The sequence below is a fragment of the Triturus cristatus genome, chromosome 10, assembly GCF_964204655.1.
Source record: "Triturus cristatus chromosome 10, aTriCri1.1, whole genome shotgun sequence".
Taxonomy (NCBI): Eukaryota; Metazoa; Chordata; class Amphibia; order Caudata; family Salamandridae; genus Triturus; species Triturus cristatus.
The window spans coordinates 321,978,906-322,004,273 of record NC_140593.1 but is presented as its reverse complement, the minus strand read 5'-3'; the positions used below and the strand labels follow the sequence as shown (position 1 = coordinate 322,004,273).

General features: G+C 42.8%; 1 protein-coding gene across 1 annotated transcript in view; it reads left to right on the top strand.

Moving 5' to 3' along the window:
* CUBN (cubilin) overlaps nucleotides 1-25,368 on the top strand; it is a 1,289,359-nt gene that overhangs the window by 115,060 nt on the left and 1,148,931 nt on the right. Inside the window, exons 11-12 of the mRNA XM_085631507.1 lie at nucleotides 13,777-13,901; nucleotides 19,707-19,893. Coding sequence (XP_085487633.1) covers nucleotides 13,777-13,901; nucleotides 19,707-19,893 — 312 coding nt within the window. The remainder of the gene's footprint in view (nucleotides 1-13,776; nucleotides 13,902-19,706; nucleotides 19,894-25,368) is intronic.

Below are 25,368 nucleotides of genomic sequence, written 5' to 3'. Positions count from 1 at the left end.
TAACATCTGGAATATAGACCTTAAGGCCTTTCCCTAAAAAGGATTCCTGAGGCACATCTCTGAACATCTTGTTGATTTGTCATCTCATAGCAAGTACTCAATGTAATATCAATGCATCCTTCACAAAACCATGGCATGGTCAGAAAGGGCTAATAAGATGGTGTAAAGCTCAAGGAAATACAACCAAATGGCAAGTGGAATCTGATCTTTTATGCTCCTGCAAACTTTTATTTAAAGATTCAGATTGAGCCCTGAATGTTTCACCTAGAAGGACTAATTGATAGATTAATTAATGTATTCCAACTGCCTAGTAAATCCCTCTCAAATGCCTATCGTCCCCATTAGTGGTTAATTAGGTATTTTAGTGCTTTTTTGTTAGCCAGTTGTGTGATTTACTAATAAGTGTCTCACTAAGTATGGTCTCTGGAAGGGCTACCAACATGGCTGCTCTGTGAAGGTATTGAGACTGCGAGTACAGTGAAGAATTAGTATGAGCCAATATAGAATCTGTCACTTGCACCATGTTGGTCAACAACAAACAATGGTAAATGTATCTCCATTCAGCACAGATGGGGAATGTAGGGTGGGTGATTAATGTATTGAGGTAAATGTCAAAATTGTACATCTCCCCCAAGAGCAATTGGTGACCAGCCCTAATATGATACGGAGAAATCCCTAGTGAATTATCACTTCTTTTTTCTAAGGACTTTCTTCAGTCTAAGGATTGCTAGACCAGTTTAGATTTTAAAAATGTTATGAAACACAGGTAGTATGATTTCGCTAGTAAATTCGGGTGGACAGCATTCCACGACTTTGCATCTTGAATTCTAAAGTCAACGCACCTATGGTTACGTTTTTGAACTTTTATTGGCCCATTCTGTGAATGCTGGCTGACCTTATCTTCCTTGTTAGCTTGCAATGTGAGTTAGAAACAAGCATATATCAAGAACACTTGCAGTCCTGTTATATGTTATAACCTATTCAGCTTGATGTATATTCCCACACTAATATCCTTGTTCTAGAGTGGCTGTTAGCTTTTTAGGAGACCTGAGTAGACTAGATTACCATAAATGACACTGGATTATAGGAGTGTTCTCATCAGGCACTAGTTGGTGTATTTTATGGAGGGTGTTTCAAAACTGGCAGACTTACCCAGTGAAATTTGTGTGAGAGAGGATGTTTGGGCTGGATTACAGGTTCCTTTCCATTGTACTGGGACAGGAAGCTTCCGTTATGCTGCCTAATGTTTGGTTCAATGGATGGTTATATTGGCTCGATTCTTCTTCTGGGCGAAGGTGACCTGGGTGTTGCTGGCATATGTATAACTTGATCAAATGTCAGTGGGTGAGTGAAGGAATTGCATCACAAGAGGGAGAGAGATGGAGCATAAAGCACTTGCCATGGAGATATCTGCTGATCCAATTCATTTTTTTAGTTGCAATCAAGCTAGAATTAACTATTGCAATCTGGTGTTCTTCAAGTGATTACCATCTATTTCCTTGATTTTATTTAAAAAAAAATGTAAAGTCCTAAACAGGGACTGCAATCTCGATAGATTTCATTTCTTCAAAGCTGAAGTAAAAAGAGATTGTGTGAAATCAGTAAGTTCCTTTTTTGAGGGTTTTCGTTTCCAAGAGTAATTTTCAGTTTCCAAAAAAAGGTATGGAAAATTTGAGAAGAGCCCATGTCTGCACGAAGGAGCAGCTCTGGTGGGTAACCGATGATGCAAGTAGCTGCTGTGGCAACCTGATTATTGTGGTCATGACAGTTCCAAAAGAGCTGTGACGAGGAAGAAGCTATTACCAGTGATCTGTCCAAGTAATAACTTTGGTGTTACTGATACCTTCAAACTGATTCTGGATAGTATCAGATCATTTGATTTGTGTAGTAATTCCTTCAGTTCCTTCAATATGAAAGGTTGGTACCATCCTGTGGCGGTGTACATCACGGAGAGGTACTGCTATTTTTCTGTATTTTGAGGGAACGCTTACTAACATGATCCAGGAGTATGAGGAGGACCAGGTGGTAATGCTACAGCAAATGTTGTGATAAACCATGCTGATGTTCTAGCAACATATTAATTCAGTTTCAATTGAGGACAAAGTGCACACTTTTATAACAACATTTGTGCAATGACTGGTCAAGGATGATACCTACAATCCTAATCTACGTACCTGTTGGGTCTCATTAAGAATATCTTAATCCCTATAACATCTTGGTGTGGATCTTTGTTTTCTTATAAGGTTAGAACAATTACTATAGACTGCCTCAGAAACCCAAGCACTTTACGTATATATATGCTTAGTCGTTTTATTGTGTCAGCAAGATTACCATACATCACGCCAGAATAACGAACCCAGTCTCTGTACATATGGGGTTCATTAAATCAGGAAAAAAACACATAATAAACATTTATTAAAGGTGTCAAGTGGTTTATTTTGCTTCCCTGCATCTGCCTTGGGTATTCATGATGAGTCTCTTTCTTCTTGCTAACCATTTCTGGAGAATCTATATTTGTATGTATCCCAATTCCCTAGATTCACACATGTGTAATCTAAATTAAAACCGGGCAGAAATTTGATTGCTCCTGAGTAATCAGTGAAAATTCAGTAATCCTGCATTTCTCTGTGACGCAGAATTTCTGATATTGAAGTGATTACACCTGAAATTAGGAGTAATTTGGAGGGGGAATCCTTCTGCGAAAGCATGTTTAGCGAGCTCGCTATATGAGCTCTGCTGCATTTCGCACTGTTTCTTGGTGCAAAATGTATCCTCGCGTCTGAAAGGCAGTAGTAAATTGGGGGAAAATTCTACCCCAAGAGCACATTTAGCAAGCACAAGAGGCTGCTCATGCTCGCTATTCATGTTCTGTTGCATTTAGCACTATTTCCTTGCACAAAATGCATCCTTGCGTTTATTTTAGACATTAGGCGCAGAATTGCTCTTCTCAAGTAAGTCAAGCATAATCTTGCAAAATGCTAAGGTGATTCCATGTGATTATTCTACATGGAATTACACAAGTTATGCCCACCCCTAATCCACATACAGGTACACTCACTCTTGAGTGTTTAGTTTACTCTCTGACTGAGACTACATGTCTTAAGGACAGCCTCTTGTCTGCAAATTGTTAGTTGTAGGAGGTTGTTCATCCTCTCCTGTCTCACTCAGACTGAAGGTGAAACTGAGGAACAGGTTGCATGTGGATATATATATAACTTGCTAGGAAAGGACCACCTTGGGAGCGCGGTGTCCACTTCATTATGAAAGTCATTTTTCGAAAATAAACTTAACCTTAAAATACCAATTTTTCATTTTTAATAAATAAACGTATTTTATCCCTAAACATCAGCTTGGCGTGCTCAAAAAGCACACCTGTTTTACTCTAAAATATCAGCTTTTCTTTTTTGTAAAACATTTCATGATTCCCCAGAAAAGTTGTAATTTTGTAAAAATAAAAAAATTAAATTTTGCCCCTAGATGCAAGATTTTAATTTTAACAGATACCCTCATTTTATCAGGGGACACCAGCTTGTCAGTAACTGAAATGTAAAACTTTTTGACTTGAAGTCCAGCTTTTTATTTGTTTTAAATTCTCTCGTTTATTACTGCTCACATGTGGTGATAGTACCTCACTCCTCTAAGATGTCCAAGCTAGTTTTGTGGCGGGATTCCACTACACATGCTCAGATACTGCTTCTCATGCCCTTTCACAGTCTCACCTGCTGATGTGTCGCCACCATGTGTCAATGCTGGCCTCCACATGCCAAAAGCTCCTACCAGTCGCATGATTCTCTTCTGGCTGTCAGCTCTGACCGCTTTAAAGATGGTGTGCAGTCCTTCTGCTTACAGAAGTAGTAGCGGGCGTCATTAGAGCACATGCAGCTCTGTTCTCAAAGGAGACAGCCTCATTCTGACTTCCATAGAAAAACCTGGTGGTACAACCATCTCACTTGTACACGGTCAGTTTTGGCACAATATAACAAGTTAAATACAGTTAATGAGAATTAACATGCTTGAAGGAGTATGCAACTATTTTTGTGCAAAATATTTCCCTATCACAAAGTTTCACATGCATAATTTGCTACTGTATGAACTGGTGGAAATTGCTCATGCAGAAACCGGGTTGAGTGTAAATTGTTCACCATCTCTGCATGTCATTTCTACCTCGTTTCTAATCATGAAAAAGGTGCGGAGAAGTTTAACTCAAATATTGAACACGATGCCAACATTTGTGGGATTGGACAGTTAAAACACGCATCAGTAAAGAAACTGGTCTGGCCACAGGCAAGATGGTGACCTTATTTATTTAGTTTAAGCCAACCTGTGATTACTTTTTAAATGTATCTGGTTATTTTTTGCGAACATAGGTAATAGATATTTAAAGTAATACAGAGTAAAAATGATGCCATCCATATGTGGCTTGGATATGTGGTGATTTGCAGGAAAGAAAAACAAGTACCCCATAGCACATCACAAACATAAATAGAAAACAAGCATTTACAATGCAATGGTCTCGGCATTGTTAAAGTTAGAGCTATTGGCATTGCTCATGACATTGTTTTTGTTTTTAAAACATTTAAAGAAACGGCATTGTTATTTACAATGTCAATAGCTTAATCTCTCTCAAATGCGAGACCTATTGCATTTGCACCCACACACAGAGCCACACACACAAAGCCACCCACACACACAGAGCCACCCACACACACAAAGCCACCCACACACACAGAGCCACCCACACACACAGAGCCACCTACACAGAGCTATTCACATAGAGCAACCCACACACAAATAGAGCCACCCACGCATAGAGCCACCTACAAAAAAAAGCCAGCCACACACATACACACACACACACACATAGAGCCTCACACACACATAGAGCCACCCACAGAGCCGCAATGTGTGGCGCAAGCTGCCCTGGCACTTATATGTTTTTTACTTCTATATATATTTTTTTCATAAATTAAGCACTGCAGTAACCACAAACTGTTCTGAGCATCAGTATGACGGTTCTTCTTAAATTCCTGAGTCTGGCCACAGATAAAAGGATCGTGACTTCAAAGGGAGGTGCTCAGAGTTCAACCCCGCAGCTAGGAAGAGTGGACAGCAACTGGTAATTGAGGGTAATAGCCCGCGCAGGCAGCCTCGCTTTGAAAGGGAGACCGGCTCTTAGATGGCTGGTCAGCGGTCAGGACTGACATTCCAAAATGGCTGCCGAAGTTGCACTACCGGACAACCACTGCGGATAGTCATTCCTTTGTGTTTTGGAAACTGAGAGCGGGCGCAGTGACAGTAAGTGGGCATAGAGGGGAGGGCAGCCAGGGAGCTCCACACAGTCACGGCGGAGGAGGCAGCGTCTAAGTGCAGGTGTGTGTTCCCTCACCCACAGCACCTGCAGCCCCTCGGGGGCGCCTCCTGCCCCAAGCCACCTTCTCCTTGCAGAATATTCTCCAGGAGGAACCATGGAGACCTCAAGAAATCTACACAGAAAGTTCTGGACCCGAAGAAGGACGTCTTGACCCGCCTGAAGCACCTGCGAGCCGTGCTGGGTAAGAGAGAAGGGGGGGGGTGAGAGGAGACACACACTCGGAAAGAGGGTGCAAGGTAGGCTCTGTTGTCACTCCTGGCAAAGCACATCACCATTGTTAGTATTCCAACCTGAAAATGCACTTTAGCAAGACTAACCTCCCCAGACTTTTCACGGCAGTTCAACACCGCTGTAGAAAAGATGTAGGATGGCTGTATTTGTACGCGAAGCTTCACACAGAAACAACAAGTTAGTTAAATCGGCTCCGGTAAGAAGTTGTGAAATTAAAAAGTACAGTAGACTTCCTGAAAAGCGCGTGCACAATGTAATCAAAACAACGAGTAGCTGCAACACTACTGGAAAACATAGTATGTATGGTCCTTTGAGGTCCATGACTTCCGGGGTCTGTCATGGCTAACCTCCATTGACCGACACAAGGCGGTCTTCCCGGCAGATGGCATACTTCTAGACAAGGCTCGCTCGTTAATCTTCTATGGGGCTGCCCGCGGTACAGACGTCTGTCTCCCTTAAAGACATGGCTCACCTCATCGACTCCTATGGGTTGGCCTCGTAGCACACAGCACAGACATGTTTTGGCAACACGACCTCAGGGGCTGGAGAGCCTGATACGCCATGAACACCACCGCCTTTCTCCGAGGTCAAGCAGAAATGCCTCGGAGAAACGCAGCGGCGTTTTCGGATTCGGGGGCGTGTTTTTCTTTCTCTCCTCTTGCCATTGGCTGGAATGTTTACATTCCAGAGGAGAGAAAGAAAGTTAAAAACACGCCCCCGAATCCGAAAAAGACGGGGCTTGTTTGGAGAGACAATGCTCTTCTCCAATGGCTGACCAGTATTTCAGAGGCCAGCCAATGGAGAAGAGGTAAAAAAAAAAGGGGCGGGTTAAAGCCCCACTCCTAACATTAAATCTCGGAGCGAGACTGTGCAAGCGCAGCCTTCGAGCCGAGACCTAAAAAGTAGGTCATAAAAATATATTCTCACAAATCTGATGATCGTGGTGATTTCAGGCCTTTGGTGGTCATTCCTATCCTCAGGCTTTAGATTTTAATTTGCAACTTGTGACAATGAGTTGCACTGGTGGGCTGAGGGGAAGGAAACACATGAACTTGTTTTTTAAATGAAGCCCGACCAGAGGTTTCTTGGACAGAAAAAAAATTAAGGAAACAGCAGCAAATATCCCAATCCTTGCTAAACTTCCTGGGGCTGTATCCAAATACACCCAATCAATGAATAGCGATTCCATTATCTTAGCAACAGGCTACATTTCGTATTTTTTTATTTTTATTTACATTTTGAGGGTGTATTTTTATCTAGTCATAGGTAGAAAATGTTAAACATCTCAATATTAGAAAATTAAAGTATGCTATCTCTGCATATATCACATTAGCTACAGATAACCACTTATTAAGCTTTTGCAATTCATTCGGTCCGAGAATCCCCTACCTCTACACCCCTATAAAATATCGAGATCCCTAGATGTTTTTCACTCTCAATGTACACGCTTGCTAAGGTCAGGCTTTTTTTGCACCAATGTTAGGTAATCAAACTGGTGTGATGATGGAATGGCGGTGAACCAATAAGTTACTACTGATCAGGTGTTCACTGCTTTCTGGCCACTCATGTTCCCTTCACTGCACCAACATTTGCAAATGTGGAAACCTGCAATAGATGAGGATTTCACTCTGCCGTAAAGGAACAACAATTATATCAGATATGGGATTCCACAAATATTCATTTTTGCACAGCTACATGACACTTAGAAGACTTATTTTTGAGAATTGGACCCTAAAAACGTCTGCTATGACAGCGGCCGACCCAAAGCGGAGTGTACTGTACCATATAATTTAATCTAGTCTAACTATTTAATGAAAGAGAAAAAGGAAGGTTGTATCAATTGTATGTGGATTATCTTAACAAATACAGAATACATTGGTATGTAAAGAGCAAAATTAGACTTTATGAATATACATACAAGCAGCACCAACTGGCTGCCCAATAAGTGCCGCACCATTTATCATGAGTGTTCTACACTTCAGTGGTCAATTCTTAAAAGGGTGTATTTTCAAGACTGAAACTTGCTGGCTAAAACCCTCATGCAAACAAAAATGAAATACCCCTTGTGACACTTAAGGCAAACCATCATCTAATGGCTTCCAACGAGACGAATATATCTACCCGAGTTAGAATATTCTGGGAGCAGGGTTCTTGCTCTTGAAAGGAGCTCCAATTTTACAATGGATACAAAGCCAGCTTGAAACATAGATAGATGCCATTCCCACCAGCTGTTAGGGGTGTCTTAGTGGGATGTACCCAGCGGCTGAGTCTGGTGTAGTGTCCTGTGCCAACCTTCTCCTTATTTGAACCGTTCTGATAGACTTGGTGCGTTTCCCTAGGGCAAGACATGCATGTCATGAGTTTCCCGACCAGAGTTCCCCGTCAGCAGATCTTATGCCTAACGAGGGGTTATGTGACTGTTTAGAAAATTAAATAATAATAGTAGATCAATAAAAGTATATATACATAAAAACTAAAACTGCCTAACTGAAAATGTTAAAACCCATCTGTAAATGTGAAGACATTTAAAAATAGAGGCTAAAATGGAGTTGGTATCCTTTGCTTGATTTGTGGGGAAGTACAGCAAACAGAATCTAGTATGGACGATAGGTGGCCTCAGCTGAAGCACTGGTATGCACGGACAATAAAAGACCATGCATGAAGAGCAAATTAAGACAAAAGGTCTAGCACATCGCTCCGACTTTTACAAATAAAACCACATTTTGAAAAGCTTCAATCTCCCCATTAATACTTCGACTTTTGTTTGTGAAATGAATCAAATATGTCATAACTTGCGCATTTGTTCATGTATACTTGTTTCTGTATCTTTGTGTAGAGGTTTGAGATTCAAATAGAAATTGCTTATGGTGCGGATCGCAAGCAGTCTCATTTTCAATACCTAATCAACTGGCAGTAATGATACTTGTCTCATTTTCAAGCATGTCCTCGAATGTGCCCTTAGCTTTCCCCCTCGCTTTGGAACACACTACAAAGCCAAGAGCACTACCTGGCCTTCAAGAGGCAGTCCAAGGAAAAACATCTGTGCGCTGGCTGCAAGCAGGCCCAGCAGGTGAAGGTGAGACCTAAGAGACAACAACTCTAAGACAAAGACTTCGGCCTGCTGGTTTGGCCAAAGAAGACACCAAAGGTTCCCGGAATGGATAAAACATTTTTACTTGCTGAATCTCTGCTCACCCTTGTAGGGAAAAGATCAAACCAGAAACGGAATCCATGAATTCTTTTTTTGAGGGGAACGGACCAGATCTACAGAACTGGGTAGAAGATCTATTCTGCTGAACATATCTGAAAGAACTAAAAAGACTTCTGCTTAGAAACTGCTCTGTACCATTGACCTCGAGATTCCATGTGCCCCTGCGGTGCTTTGCACAGCTTAGCTTAACTATGACCCGAGATAATACTTAACCGCCCACCATGACCTGAAGTGAACACCCAAGCAGCCTGCAAGCAGCCTGCAATGCACAAAATCAATTCAATATAGGAAGCGGGGAGCTTCACTTACAGTGCATCTCGGCTGACCGCCTCATAAGCTTAACAGCTACGCTGGGTGCATTTAAAGCAACAAATAACAAAACATAGCACGTTCGTGCCTTGATGCTGTGGTGAAAACTGCAGATGAAGGGGCCTGATGTGAAGAAACACGAGGACATATTTGTATTCTGCTGCCCATCCACCAGAATGGTTTTTCGCTCATTTATTGCTCTAACCCTGCAGTAAACATTGTGCGATATTAACCGCAGCTGCTTGCAACGTCCCGAACAGGACACAACATGTTTTCCTGTCAAATGGTGGCTTTTTGTGGCTGATTAAGGCTAGGGTTACATAGACACTGCCTTAGGTGAGAAACTGCTTAACATTTTTCTCATGGTTATTGGAGCACATGTTTTGCTTACGCCTCGTATATTATCGGGAATGTTTCGTCTCCATTTGTTAAACATGCACGTCACTCTTTCGTGGTAAACGGTGCCTGTTCCTTACAGAACATAACAGAGCCCAAAACTGAAACACTTGGAGTGAGATGTACAAAGAACGAGGTATAAAAGACTTTATTGTATCATTAGATAAAACCTTTGCAAAATGAACAAGCAACGGACGAAGGGGGAGCGGACGAGCACACGACCAAGGCAGCGTTCTTTTCGGATTCGGGGGCGTGTTTTGCAAATGTCTCCTCCTTGAGACTTTTCGCAAAAAACACGCCCCCCGATCCGAAAAGGACGGGGCATGATTGGAGTGACGGGACCTCTTCTCCAATGGCTGGCCAGCATTTACGAGGCCAGCCAATGGAGAACAGGGCAGAAGAGGGGCGTGTTCAAGCCCCTCTTCTCCCAAGTCATTAAATCTCCGGACTTCCGGTCTGCCGACCGGATGGTCCCGAGACCTAAAAACGCGTCAGGACTGAAGACAGGAATGGAATTCCGGAGGAAGAAAACCTGAGTTTTCTACATAGATTCACACTGTACCAGGATTAGGGCAGAGCACGAGAGTCCAGACCTCTGGAGCCAATCCAGGGGGGAAATGTGCCAGCAGGTATGTCAGCAAGGGGTGAAAGCGAGGCTCCCAGGGGGTAAGGAGCAAATGGTGCCATTTACAGCCATCCCAGAATGATGTGTAGATGGGATTATGTGCAGCCTACAATTGGACAAGGGTGTCTGGCGTACTGAACATTCCACCCCACCCGTGTGCAGGGTGGGCATCAGTTCAAGCTGAACAGTATACAAATACATTCTGGACCAGTGGGTTCCTTTTCAGGGCCAACCAGAAGCCCAGTGGTCAGAAAAGTTGGTCTCCAACACAAAGGAACATTTGGGACTACAGCACCTTCGCTAGGAGAGGACAAGAAAACAGATCGTACAGGAAATCAGCAATGTGCCACCTTTGGGGTGTGGGGGGCAGCATGACGGAGGAAGATTCCACGTGACACATCACCAGGTGCAAAACTAGCCCAATATGGTAGAAAGCACACATGTAGAGACGATTTGATCAACCCCAATAAGGAGTGCATGGAAACAGTATGCGCTAGGGGGCAGCCTCCTGTCTTAGCAGAGTAAGACGCGAGCCCGTCTTAGATCGAGGTCCAGGGTCCGAAATCAGACACGTATATGGAGCTTGGGGAACCCATATTCCGGGCCAACAACCAAAACCCCATGGGGAAGTGCGCCTCCCAGCTGTGGTGAGATTACTTCAAATACAGGTTAACTGCCACAGACATGCAATGGATGCCATGAGGGGGTTCTGCAGAGCTGCAACCGGTGGGAGTCACGTTCGTGTTTAGCGATGGCCCAGGCAAGGGCTTTATCAGAGGATTATGTCCAGCAATTTCCGGTCCAAACCCCGTAAACCCAAAAATGTTTAAATGAAACCAAAGCCCCAACCTACGAGCTTTTGTACATGACCCAGACACTAAAGCTGCAACTTCCGCTGAAGTCTAGGGTGGCAGTGATCCGTCTTCAAAGCTAAATGCTTAGTCATTGGTTAATAAAGAAGGACACGATTTAGGTTAGCCAAACGCTTTATTTAGAGGTATTCTGTATAATACATTTTATATGTTAATGCCGATAGCAAGGATTATTCCCAAAAGGCTGCAATGCGTGTTAAAGTGTGAGCAACTCAATCTCTCAGAACATTGGACATAAATATGTATGCAAGTGTAGTGTAGAAGTTCCCAAATAAACCCCTTCCTTACTGGCAATTTACCATATAGAGGTGCTCAAGGCTAGATTTGCTGGTGTGGTTTATAAATGGGCATTATGTTAGTCTATTAATCAAATGCTGTCCAAGTATCAAATGTGATCAGCATGGACAAAGGTAGTCTGGATTTCTTACGTCGCCAATAATTAGACCACTCAACTAGTGGCATCAAGAGAATTATTTCCGCTTAAGAATACCATAGCTCTACATAGCGTTTCCCGTTCCTATGTCATACCTTTACGCATAGGAGGTACCTACCAGTTATTATAGAGCCCATCCTCTAACACATCGAAGTATAAATCGTCGGTAACGGGCCAGTAAAAATAAAAAGGATTGCAATCACATTAAGCTGCAATGTGCAACTGCCTCTGGTTTTTCCCAGCCGTCCACATGTTACTCTTTCAGGTAATCTGTAAAAACGGAAACAAAGTACGTCCTCAGTACACTTTCTTAGCGAAACAGTACTTTAACAAACTGCTGAAAACACGAGCATGCTGCAGAAGCGTGCAAACATGGCCCAATGCCCCCCACAATTCAAGTAGGCTCGATCCTGCGAGAAAGTGCATCACATCTTTCCAGTCACGTACATTATGAATACCACTTGTCCAAGACACCCCTACCACCCCCCAAGAGACAAGCGGGCCTTCAACTTTGAAATATCGCTTTAACGCGAACGTTACTCGAAGCCCACAGCAGGTAGATTTCTTCAAAGCATTTAACCCCGGCATAAGTCTCGCAGCCATGAGAAAGCAATGGCTAGTATGCATAAAAATTGTGCTCTGTGGATCTTCCCAACAGCCATCGTTTCAATCAACCTCAGCTTTGCAAAATGAACAAGCAACGGACGAAGGGGGAGCGGACGAGCACACGACCAAGGCAGCGTCCTTTTCGGATTCGGGGGCGTGTTTTGCAAATGTCTCCTCCTTGAGACTTTTCGCAAAAAACACGCCCCCCGATCCGAAAAGGACGGGGCATGATTGGAGTGACTGGACCTCTTCTCCAATGGCTGGCCAGCATTTACGAGGCCAGCCAATGGAGAACAGGGCAGAAGAGGGGCGTGTTCAAGCCCCTCTTCTCCCAAGTCATTAAATCTCCGGACTTCCGGTCTGCCGACCGGATGGTCCCGAGACCTAAAAATGAAATGAAAGGAGAAACCATAACAAACATTGGTTCACTAGCAGTAGCAGTAGCAGGAGGACTTCTTTTAAGTGGATATCCGGAAGCAATGTGTCGTCACTATCAATGAAGACACAGACACACAGTGGTTGAAGTGGACTATCTATCTATCTATCTATCTATCTATCTATCTATCTATCTATCTATCTATCTATCTATCTATCTATCTATCTATCTATCTATCTATCTATCTATCTATCTATCTATCTATCTATCTATCTATCTCTCTGTCTGTCTGTCTGTCTGTCTGTCTGTCTATCTATCTCTGTCTGTCTGTCTGTCTGTCTGTCTGTCTGTCTATCTATCTATCTATCTATCTATCTATCTATCTATCTATCTATCTATCTATCTATCTATCTATCTATCTATCTATCTATCTATCTATCTATCTATATCTGTCTGTCTGTTTATCTATCTATCTATCTATCTGTCTATCTGTCTATCTGTCTATCTGTCTGTCTGTCTGTCTGTCTGTCTGCCTGTCTGCCTGTCTATCTATATCGATCGATCTGTCTGTCTGTCTGTCTCTCTGTCTGTCTGTCTGTCTATCTATCTGTCTATCTTCCCTTCCTTCTTGCCTTCTGGATTTTCTTTAGTATACTCAAGGCTCGTGAGACTGCTGTATCTATGTCTAAGCGAGACATAAAAAGAATGGAAGAACAGCTATCACTTGGCCAAAAAATATTGATCAAATACATTAATTCAGACGCCACAGGCCACGGTTTTCAAGGTGTGCAGCAGAACATGTTACCCACACAGTGTGATAAGAGAATGATATCTATTATGTTGTAATTATTAAGTGACTGGGTACAGAAGTGAATGTTTATGCACACCTCTTTCGAACACTATCCACTTTTCTGTCAGGGAAACGATTCACAATTATTCAGCGACGGAATTTGTAGAAATGTAAACACACTCAGAAATATGAAGCAGCAAAATGTTTCTTTTGGAGTTTTGCAGAAAATACTTAAGGAAAATTTAAAATGCAACAGGTGTTTTAATAATACTCACATTTGATATTATAAATTAAAATCGAGCACTATGATTTCACCATACGAAATAAACCATATTCAGCATCCAAATACATTTTCATCTTTAATGTTAATGCCACGTTTTGTAAATGTGATGCTGTGCATTGTACATGAGTGGCAAGCATGCACCCCATGCGTAGATGAGACTACATATTAAAAGTGCAAAGGTTTTGATTTCATATTTAGGAGTATTTCTTTATCAGAACATTGGATATCAGGTCACATAGTCACATACCACTTATTTTTGCAAATGTCCAATAGGAAATCCAGTACCTGCCTGTGTCTGTCTACCTGGGCTTACTGGAAATGGATTTGGACCGAATGGCTGCGTTCCAGTGAGCGATATCTGCCAACTCCACAACCCATGTGTGAATGGACAGTGCTTCGTAAGTTTTTGATTCAGTGTAATATAAAATATGTATTTCTTCAGTTTATTGTTGTGGTCAGTGATCCGCCTTCTTTTTAGGTTTTGTGCCTGTAAATGTAATGTGGAAGGGGCTCTTTTGCAGGCTCTTGTGCTAGAAGCGGCCTAGGGAGGAAGCCGGCTTACCCAGTGAACATCAAGTGCCCGAAACGGTCCCTAAATTCTAGATTTGTCCTTAGGGAGCAATTGAAATGTACTCCTAGTTGCAGGAGAAGATGCCCTATTTGTTGGCTACTCCTGATGAACTACTCCATGGAGCAGAAATACAATAATGAACAAAAACAATAAATAATATTTATGGGAAAATTTGAATCCAGCACAAATTTTGTCAGGTATTCTTGGGAGAAATGAATGAGCAAATGCCAGCCCTCCTTCACCGACAAAACGGGACAGCAGGACACTCTCAGCTGCTCTTTTCACACAAGAATGGGGAGCTGGAGGCCTTTGGGTCACTATCACATCTACTCATGGGACACTGAGGCAGCTGTTACCGCCCTGAATTCCCATTCATTTCCAGTGTGGACACTTGACATCTTCTGCAATGCAATGTGCTTCATTTAAATAACGTTCATTGGCAATGCCAATAGGTCTGACTTTAAATGAATGTTGTATGGTAATGTTAAGCATCACAAGTAAATAACAGGGCAATGAATATGTATTTCTGTGGAAGGAAAGAACTGTAGAATAACATTGGTGTAGGTTAAAAGGCCAAGTGACAGTTGCATTGTCAAGCCAGACACAAAATCCCATGTAGCTTATTGACTGGCATCCTCCCATATGCACTACTGTCAGAGAAAGACAAACACCATATATTATCTAGTTATCTAAGACACTATTCCGAAGGTTTAAGCTCAGTTAGCTGGATAAATAAACAAAATGATCACAACTGCTTGGAGAGAAGCACTTATGTTGGAAGCACCCAACTTCTGCCCAATCAAAACATGTACTCCTGGCTCCAAATATGTGGGTGGAGACAAAGCCCTTCTGCGGTGAAGCTCATATAATTGTCAGGCGAAAGCTGATCTGTCTAGGCAGACCATAGAAAGCGTGCCAAGGGAAGTGTGTGGGTGTATGCCTCTAGATTTAAAAAATAAGGTTTTGCACAGTGGATTCTGCTCTTCCCAGATACTGTTACAAAAATTACATTTATGAGAAAACCAGTGTTTCCTTTTTTAGGTCTTGCCTGAGACAGCGCTTTAGCGCTGCTCTCGCGAGAGCTTTTGTAAAAGGGGGATCTGGAAGTGCAAACTGTGCTTTTCAGGCCTCCAAATACAGTGCATGTGCGCCAGGCGCGCGCACCATTTGGCAGCCTGAAAAGCACTGCCTGATCACTTTCGCAGCCGCTTTGATGTCCTCAGTGAGCCGCGCGGCCACTGAGGACATCAAAGCGGCCAAAGTGCTCACCATATGCTCTGCTTCTGCCTCCTCCCTTTTCGTCACTTGTTTTGGTAGGCACCAGGAGATGAAGTGATTTACCGATAATCACCGGCTGCTAAACCGACCCGGAGGATCGTACTTACTCCACATCATGTAATTGAGACAAGATGCTGTTCGCATCGCATGCGACAGTGTGCTATTTTTGTTTTCGAAGCGCTCTCCTGCGGCCAAAATGAGCAAGAATGCATTTTGCTCTAAAAAAAAGTAACTTACAGTGCCACTCTGGCATTTTGCATAATGTGCATTTGCCCACGTAACTTTGTGTTTCTTCCCCGGGAAAATATTTATCCGGTTGAGAAAATTCTCTTACACTCCAGGGAATTCCGGGGGAGGGGGATCTGTGTCTGTCCCGTCCATCCCCCCTTACAGCTCCTTTCGCTCTTTCCTCATATGTGTGCTTGCGGGGTTGATTGCGGGGTTGCAACCTAGCTTCAAAACGTGTGTGATACGAAAACTGCACATTTTGGGTGTTTACTGCATCTCGCAGCCCCCCTTTCACTCACCTAACCCTCACATTTATGGTGGTGCGAGCCCCACGGCCCCCAACCCTCCTACAGACGTCTCGCTGTCGTTTGAATCCTGTCTGAGGTGACATTTCGAAAGGCAAATGGCTTTTGTTATTGAACGTTTGTTTGTTGAGGTCTACCCACTGCACAGACCCCGCCCAGCATAAGCGCCGGAGCGCTGTAGAGAGCAGCGTGCGCGTAATAGAGCGAAGGCAAAAATCATAGCTAGAAAAAACTCAAAGGGGCTTGGTGTGGCCTAACGGCTAGAGCTGCTGGCCTTGAAGCTAGAGAACCAGCTCAAGCATTCTTTGATTCTGGGCAAATCACTCGTGCCTTAAAAAAACCGCGTTCGTTTGTAATGCAACCGGTGCTTATGGAACACGCTCCGGTTCCTTCGGGTTGAATTCATGCTATATAAAACTGCACACAGCAAATATTTTTTTTACAAGAGTTCAGGACGTGATGGGAAGTGCACAGAGGTGGGCAGAAAGTTTTAAATTCGGGTAATTCTGTGCATGCACTCTCTTTTTGAAACAAATTGCTGTCCAGGGCGTTAGTGGCGTCCACTTGCAGGGAACAAGACTACAACTCCCACTTACAATTAACTGGTATTTCGTGTTTTCGTTCTTAAAAACGCGGCAGCTAAATAAATAAAATACGTTGTTTAAATTACTACACAGGTAACAGTGGGAAGGTCACCATTATAAATCACTTCGAATTTGATAGTGCTTTTTGTAACGTGAAGGAAATCTCTCAGCCAATCAAATAATATCCCAGCAGTTACTATTGAAGCAAATTATCGCCTAGTTTACCAGAGACTCACTATCACACCAGACATGCATGGTACATTGGGCATACGTTTTAACAAGCATTTGAAACTGCTGCCAAGCAGAGTGAGGCATCCTTAGGAGAGGAGACTTGCCTCGGACTCTCCACCCCGAAGGCCCAAGAAACGTGGCAGCTGGAGAGGTGTAAACGTAGCTTGGCCGAAGCGCTCAGCTTGGAGACCCCCAGGCACTTGTGAAACGGGAGCAGGCAGGTTCGTCACGTTGTGCACGGTGTTTATTTGATATCAGCAGCATGGGCGTAAGTGTATTAGGTTAACACAAATGTAATGGTGGGGTAATGTACTGTAACTGCTCCCCTGTGACGCTGAGCTATAACTCAGTATTCATTTAAAAATCAATGTTTTGTTGGAAAACCGTGACCAGCACTTTCCCCAGCGATGTTTTCAGCACGTTTTCTGCTTCTGTCCTCCCAGCACACTACACACACACTACACACTACACACACTACACACTACACACTAAACACACACTACACACCACATGCACAGATTTCGGGGGCGGGGGCTAAGACTTCCAGCCATAGGCAGAATGGCTGTAAGAAGGGGTGAAAACACAACAAAAGCATCATTAACGAGTAAATGGTCTTTTAAAGACCCGTGAAGTACTCTGGTGCTGCTGCAATTAGATGGACGCCAGCCCGCGAGGCTGTCTCAGCCGGGCTGTCTCACACGACGTGGGGGGGGGGGGGGGGCTGAAGCCCGGTGAGCCCAATGGGTGTTGCGCGCCTGCACACCACACACCACACTTTAATTAACAAGCATTTGCAATGCAATAGGTCTCACATTTACGCGAGTTTAAGCTATTGGCATTGTAAATGACGATGCCTTTTATTTATGTTTGAAAAAAGAAAACACAAATAAAAGGCATTGTTATTTGCAATATGAATAGCTCAAACTCGCGTAAATGCGAGACCGATTGCATTGTAAATGCTTGTTATAAATATATTGCCCTTACTGTGACAGATTAGAAACTATTAAACACCGAACTACAGAGCTTCCACCAGTTTATATTGTGAACTTCAAAATGCAGCGAATCGACCCACACTGGCACTTTAAAAGGTTTTTTATTCATAAGTCTGGCTGAGCTGAAACGTTTTGATTTTACTAAAATTATATGTGTAATACATTTTTGATGGGGCTTTGAGCCATCCTTCTTCATCTGTTGGTCTATTATTGCATCCTCCTCATTTTTCTTCTTTATACTACAGTGTACTGTATGGGCAATGGGTCACCACCAGTGCTTAATTTGAGCCAGTGCTTTCCGGTGCTCAGCACCGGCCCTTAATTGTCAACACCATACTTAGAGCAGTCTACTACATGGTGTTGCTGCCCATCTAATTTAGAGATGAGCAGAACAACCGTTGTTTTGGAATACAATATAAATTTAAATTGCTCATACCTGCCTCCCCAGCCATTCCTTTAGCTTTAGGGACCTGGAATAACCTGAACTGTCGCATTCACATGCGAGAGAGATGGTTAGTAGTTGTTTTGGCAGAGATGACAAGGGTGATGAGTGGTGCAAGCTGCAGTGGCCTCCTGGTCAGAGCCCTGGCACTTAATATTTTACTAATTAAGCACTGTTCACCACTCTACCAAATGGGCTAACTTCACTGTGACAGCATTCTGCTCTTTCACAGGGAGTATAAACACATACTAGTTAGATCCATTCAGTGCCTGACCACTAACTGACATTTAAAAAAAAGAAATACAATTGATCAGCTTTTTAGGAGACAGTCTAAAGCATTGTGGTGTGAGCAAGACTCACAAGCCCAGGAGATTAATTCTCTTTTATTAAAATAATATTAAAACCTGACAGTATCGAAGCCTGTACTTAGCTACATGTCGCTGTTTGCAGTGGCCTCAAAGCTCACAGAGCAATTTTATCTGATTGCAAGACTGGTACAATAAACAAGATCTCTGCAAGACATTCATTAATTCCCTGAACTATCTTACAGCGAAATCTGTGACCTACATATTATACACAACTCTCTTCAACAGGCATATTCACCGCATAAGCTGTTTTAATATAAATCAAGCCTGTGACCAGAAACGCCATACAGGATATTCTAACAAGTGCATTAATCACCCGAGATTTCTTAAGATTAGTGCACCCTGAGACTTGCTGGATACATGGAGATCTCTAAAGCAGTTGCATTGACCACATAATCTATCTTTAACCCCTTCTGTGCCACGCCCTTTCCCCCTCCTGTGCCGGGCGTTTTATTAGTGGGTGGGGTTCATGACGAGATAGTCTCGTCATGGGCACAGCGCGACCGTGCTCCATGACGAGACTATATCGTCATGGGCACTGAAGAGGTTAAATACATTCTGAGAGAAATAATGGAGGTCAACACTGCTTTACTAGCACATTTTCGCCTGTTGTCAATTTCTTTGGTATCAAAGTGGCAGGGTTTGTAGAAATAAAGCATAAGTATGGTGGATAGTAGGCAAACTGTCATTGACTCCACCCCTCGCGATGCCCCTCGAATGACTCCACCCCTCATGATGCAGCCACCACCCTTCCACCACAACCTCACCAATTTGTAGGCGCTCCAAGTGTGGCAAGAGATTGCGTCTTAAGGTCCCACCCAGCAACCAATTGTCCTCGTGCATGGCATAATGCCAAGTACACTGCATTTGGGGGCAGAGGTCATGGTGTGTCCAAAGGTTATCTGGAAGAGTATAATGGAATGTCCTAAGACCAAGCACGTGCATTCCTTAATTACAGTAGGCAGATGAGACACTAAAGATGTCTTGAGGCCACACCAAAAATAGTTGATAAGTTAAATAGTGTTCTAGTTTGTTATTCAGTAAGCAATATGAGCCTAACTCTTGTTTTATTCTAATAATAATTGTGCAATATTTTAGTGTGCTGAATTGTAGACAACCATGAATTCTCCTTTAAAAAGGTGTTTTCATTTATGCTTTCTGTTCCAATATCGAAAAAGATTATTATCTATGTTTATTTTGCCTTCAGGCTACCATAGCCAGTTACTTATGTCAGTGTGATCCTGGGTGGACCGGCACTAACTGCACTGAAAACATCAATGAGTGTGCCAGCAACCCTTGTCAAAATGGCGGACGCTGTATCGATGGCGTTAATGGCTATTCCTGCAACTGCACCAGCACGTGGACAGGGCCACAGTGCCAGACTCCTCAACAAGGTATGCTTTTCGAATACTGTATTTAGTACAGCACTGTTGTGTTTTGTGGTAGTCAGTGAAAGTGAGTTGTTATAATATCTAGCTTTTCAAACATGTTGGTGTTTGTACTGCTAAAACAACTGTTGCCACCACTTGTCTGAGAAACAATAAAATATATTGAAGTATAAAAAATAAAAAATACCACCACTGATTCATTTTGCTGGCTCTAATGTGACGTTGAAGCACGGTCACCTGAGTCTCAGGGGCATATAGGTGCATTCAACAGTGGATGAAATTGTTGGTCTGGGAGTCGATTAGAAGGTGTTATTTGAGTGAATGCAGGAGAGGTGCTCACTTATACTACTGAGAGAATACAGAAGCATTGGACAGCAGGTAAATGGCACCAAATTAGACAGGTTCTGGGTTTTCAGTCTTGCATATCAATAGAGGAGCGTTATAGAGGCTAACAATGTGTGAGCAGCTGGATGTGCATTTATGTAGCATTTTGGAGAGAGGAGCCATGTGTGTGAGTAGGTATCTTGCCTGACGGCCAGAGGTGTACTCCAGTTGTGTTGCAGAGACCAACTGAATGCATGTAAGATGATGAGAAGAGTATATAAATACCTATTAGCTAGTAAACCAGAGGTCAGAGTAGTCGCAGGCGTGTGGAACAAACTATGCTTTCTGACTGATGTCCATTTGTCCTCATTGATCTAATATTTGGCATAGATGCCAGGCCCACGCTACCAAAGGTTTGTCGTAGTTGTTTACTCCAGCCTATGGAACAGTCATATTTGATCCACGTCGTTAAGTTTCTTGATGAAGACATACAGGAAGTAACAACGTTTGGCTGTCTCATTGGAGCATATTAACTTTCAATATCATAACTTTGTGTAGGTTCAATCAATTCAGAGATGAATCTTAGAATAGAAACTATGGGGGGGGATCGAGTCATTCAGTCCTTCTTTGGTGGAACTGAGTAGTTGAAAATAGGCTTTGGGTGGCTGCTTTAAATTGGATGAGTCTCCAGATGCATTTTCAGCTGCACCACGGCAGCTGCTCCCGCCAATAAATCAGAACCAGCGGAGAAATTAGATGCTCCTCCAGTGTTAAATTAGGATTTTTTCCACCTCTAAGAAAGACTGACTAACTGCAACTTTACTAGAGTGGGAGAGACGCTGATTTATGACTGGGTTCCCACTCTGCCAAATCCTAAATGGCACCTTTCAGTCTGATCTGATTGGTTGAGCTTTATGTTAGAGAAAGGAAGATTCTATTACTTGCATTGTATGAAGGCATTAAATGGAGCTTTGGATCAGGCTGTTCTGCTTACAGGTAGTTGTTGAGGCCACAGAGAGTCTAGCTGAAGATGCAGCACATGACTTGCAATGGTTTCTGTATCAGTTGGAGTCTACATTGGAGAATGTCTGGTGCACTGAACTAGAGAGCATTGGAATAGTCCAGACATGAAAGTAGAAGGCAGTGGTTTGACAGCCCTGGTGTGAGAAGGCCAGAAAAGACAGATTTTCCTTAGTAGTTTTAGATGATGGAATAAGACCCTGACAGATATAGATTTATGATTTCAGCAACATAATATACTTGTGAAATACATAACCATAATGCTATGTATGGCTCTCATAGAGAGCTCCTATCGTTTATTTCAGCTTCTAAACAGCATAACTCCTTGCTATGCCATCACAACAGTCGACAACAAAACTATTTCTCAACAGTTGTGATGTCATAAGAGCCACCCAGGCCTTGTGGCAGGGCTCTATCGGGGCCTGTAAACACAGCTCTGCTTGTCCGCTTTGACTGAAAGTAGAAAGCACAGCTGCAGGAGAGGGAAGGAAGTCAGGGAATGTAGTGGGGGTTGGTGAAGGATAGCAGGTAAGATATTGATTTTTCACATTTGCATCAGGGAGGAAAGGGCATGTTATGTTTAGCTATCCCATTATCCTCTGCCCTGCACAGTAGTTGAAGTGAGGGGCAGATGATTTTGGGGGCCATACATACAATAAAATTGAAGATGGGTAAAAAGTGAATTACGGGAGTGACATCATAGACAACTCGAGATTCACTCTCATCTATTTGACATCACTCAGAACCCCTCAGAAAAAACATCCCTGCAATCCATTCTTGCCCATCTATAATTCTATATGTTAACCATGCTTCAGAATGTCTTTCTGTGTTTCCTCATTCAGCATGGCTTCTTACAGGCTTTTTTAAAAATGTGTTAATCTTGTTAACTGCCAGGTGTCCTATTTACTTCATGCTGTGCAAATGAGAAACTCTGTGTAAATATGGGTTAAAATAAAACTTTCTGGTTGCCATTTCACCGAATTACACCCATGTGCAAATCAATGGGTCATTATGTGTAAAACCAGCAGCTATTGTGTCCTTTTGGATGCACTCATACAGTTTGCATACAAGTTAGCACAGACATTACCACCAGAAAAAAACCCGAAGGAAGCCACTTGTGTAAATACAGGATGACTGCAATTTGTGCATAACTTCTGTGAAAATTGGCACTGATTCCATTTACACATTTTACCACTACCACTTGTGTCAAAATGACACTTTAAGTATTTCCAAATGCATATTGTAAGAATTCAGCACAGAGGAAAGTTGAAACTGTTGTTGCGTCCCTCCTTTCGGTATCTCTCTTCTGCACCACTCTCCTCTAGCCATGTGAAGAAACAGAGCACCCTCTACAATGCTCCACAAATCCTTACTACTAACAGGATACAGAAAGATATGTTAATACCATTTTACATGTGTGAGTCATGCTTCATTTCTAGGAATCATCTACAAGGGAAAAACTACATAAAATGTTTGTAATGTCCACATTTATAAGTGACCCTTAAATGAGTAGAGTTGGTTTTGCCGGAGATGTTTTAGAGGAGTGTACAGGAAAAGGCAATACAAATGAGGTGGGCTTCCAAATTGACAAAACTCTGGGGTCGATTAGGATGGCGGAAGGCCCGCCACCGACAGCCCTGCGGTGGCGGGCCCTCCGCCATCCAACTGGCAGTTTCACCCGCACATCACGATGGCGGGGGGAATTATTCCACAAGCATGGTGGGCGCAATAATCGCCTGCCACACTTCCGCCATAGGCAATCGTCACGATTGCCTGGCAGAGTGGATAGGACCTTTAATGCAAATTAAGGAAATGCCTGATAGTCCGGGATCCTAGACAAAAATATCTGCATTACACAGGGGTGCCCATCCCCGAGTTTAAGATTTCTTTGTAGAATGGGTCTGGTTCCATGCAGACAGTATGGTTCCTTTCCTTGATGACCATATAGAAATTACCCTATTACAACTCATCAACCACCTACTGCTGTGATTCCCGCCTCTATCAGCATCATAAACAGCAGCACTGAGTATTCCACTGCTGTCCTGCTGTTCGGCACTTCCAAATCCCAGAGCTCAACATTTACAAGCACTGGCAATGCCAATAGGTTTGGCTTTAAATAAGTGTTTTATAGTACTGTGAAGCATTACAAGAAAATAGTATGGGAATAGATATGTATTTGTGTGGAAACAAATAACTGAAGAATATTATTGATGTAGGTTATAAGTTCAAGTGACAATAGCAATGAGAAGCCAGACCTAAAATCCATGTAGGTTAATGACTGCCATCCTCCCATGAGTGCTGCTGACAGAGTAAAACAACTTAAGCTATCTCAGACACTCTAATAGCATTCCAATGACACGTGTGTGCCCCTGGGAGTTCAAGCTTAGGTGGCTGGATAAATAAACACAATGATCACAGCTTCTAGAGGGCATGCATTTTTTCTGTGGAAGCACACAACGTTTGCCCTCTAAAAGCATGTGCTCCTGGCACCCAGCATGTGGCTGAAGCCAAAGCCCCTCTCTAGTGATGATCACATAATTGTCTGGTGACAGCTATGCGGTCAAGCCAGATCATAAAAAGGAAGATTGCTCGAGGCTGCTTCTCTTCTGGAGAACCAGGACTCAGTTATTGAGGAGTCTATACAGAAACAGCTTTCACTGTCATAGCATGGGTTACTTTGTAACCTTATGGTACATTTATTGGGTTATGTCCCGGCAGACATTTATCTTTTCTTTATTATGCCTTTCGTGACCTTTCACTACTGGTTTGATAGTTTCCCAATAATGCAAAGATTTGGGCAACCCCACACATCCACTAGATATGAAGTATACCCATCCAGAAAGCAGTAATCATGTTAGGAGAAAAAGTGTGGAGCTCTGTCTGTATCTTCAGCCTGATCTTTGTCACAATTTCGCATTTCATGGGCCCTCCTATTCACTCCTGTACTGCAAGAGGTTGTCTGGTTCTTCAATGCCGAGCTGCCATTATAGTCCCATCTCCAACCTGGTTCATGGAACAGCTTCTCAAACTCAATGAGGAGCCTGGAGCCGTGTGGAACCATTATCCTGACATTACCATAATGTCAATAATTTTGAAAGGTGCAGTCATGTTTTATTCCCACACAATCAACCTCTTCTTAGTACTGTGTTGAAATTAGGGGTGGGTGGAACTTGTGGAGTTTTACTCTGTGAAATTTTACAGAGTTACATAAAAGCTCTGTGAGATTCCGCAGAGTTCAGCAAACTAGCGGAAACCTTCATGTTACGGTGCTTGTGCTGATTTTTAAAGCTGGCAGTTTGTTTCACGTTGCAAAATCAACACGAATGCACCACGTGGGGTGCCAGAGGGAGCTGCTTCTTTGCTGTCAATGGAGTCGATTTTCTACTTGAGCGGAAACTTTCTCATCATGAGTGGTTGTGAGCACCCGCATTGAGAAAATCTCACCAAGTGCACATCCAGCACCCAAAAATCGTACTAGGAGATGTCAATGCTTGCTTGCACTCACCAACTTAGCATTAGTGAGCTGCATGCAAGAATAGGCTCCACCATGCAGAGGTTGACAGAGTTTGGCTGGTAATTTGCATTACAGGTGAAATGTGGAGTGGCCAAATCTCTGTGAACTCTGCCGGCAGAGTGGAATTTATCGCCCACCCCTAGTTGAAATACTCTGTGACTGTATGGATCTTACAGCCTTTGTGACTCCCGAAAGACTATATCAGTTTTGTAGGGGGTTGTTTGAACTTTCGTTTGCTGCTTCATCACTGATGCATTAAGTATTCTGTAAATTGAAGACTACCATGATCTCAGAATGATATGATGATGTACAGCAGATATAACCTTAGTCAAGAAAAGACCTCCTTGTCAACAACACATTCAAACCAATGCACCTTTCGTACCAAGGGGATGAGAATGGACAGCAGCAGCATAAAGCACAAATAAGAAGAAATAAATCAGATAAATTTATTAGACATAATAAAAACGATGTACAAAATCAAATAGTTGATAATGCAACAAAAAACAATTTCATCGTATCAATGTATAAGTATTAAAAAACATTCAGTACAATCAGAATTAAAAAAGACCTATACAGTAATGAAAAACACAACATTAAAATTGGGAACAGCATACAAGGAAAAT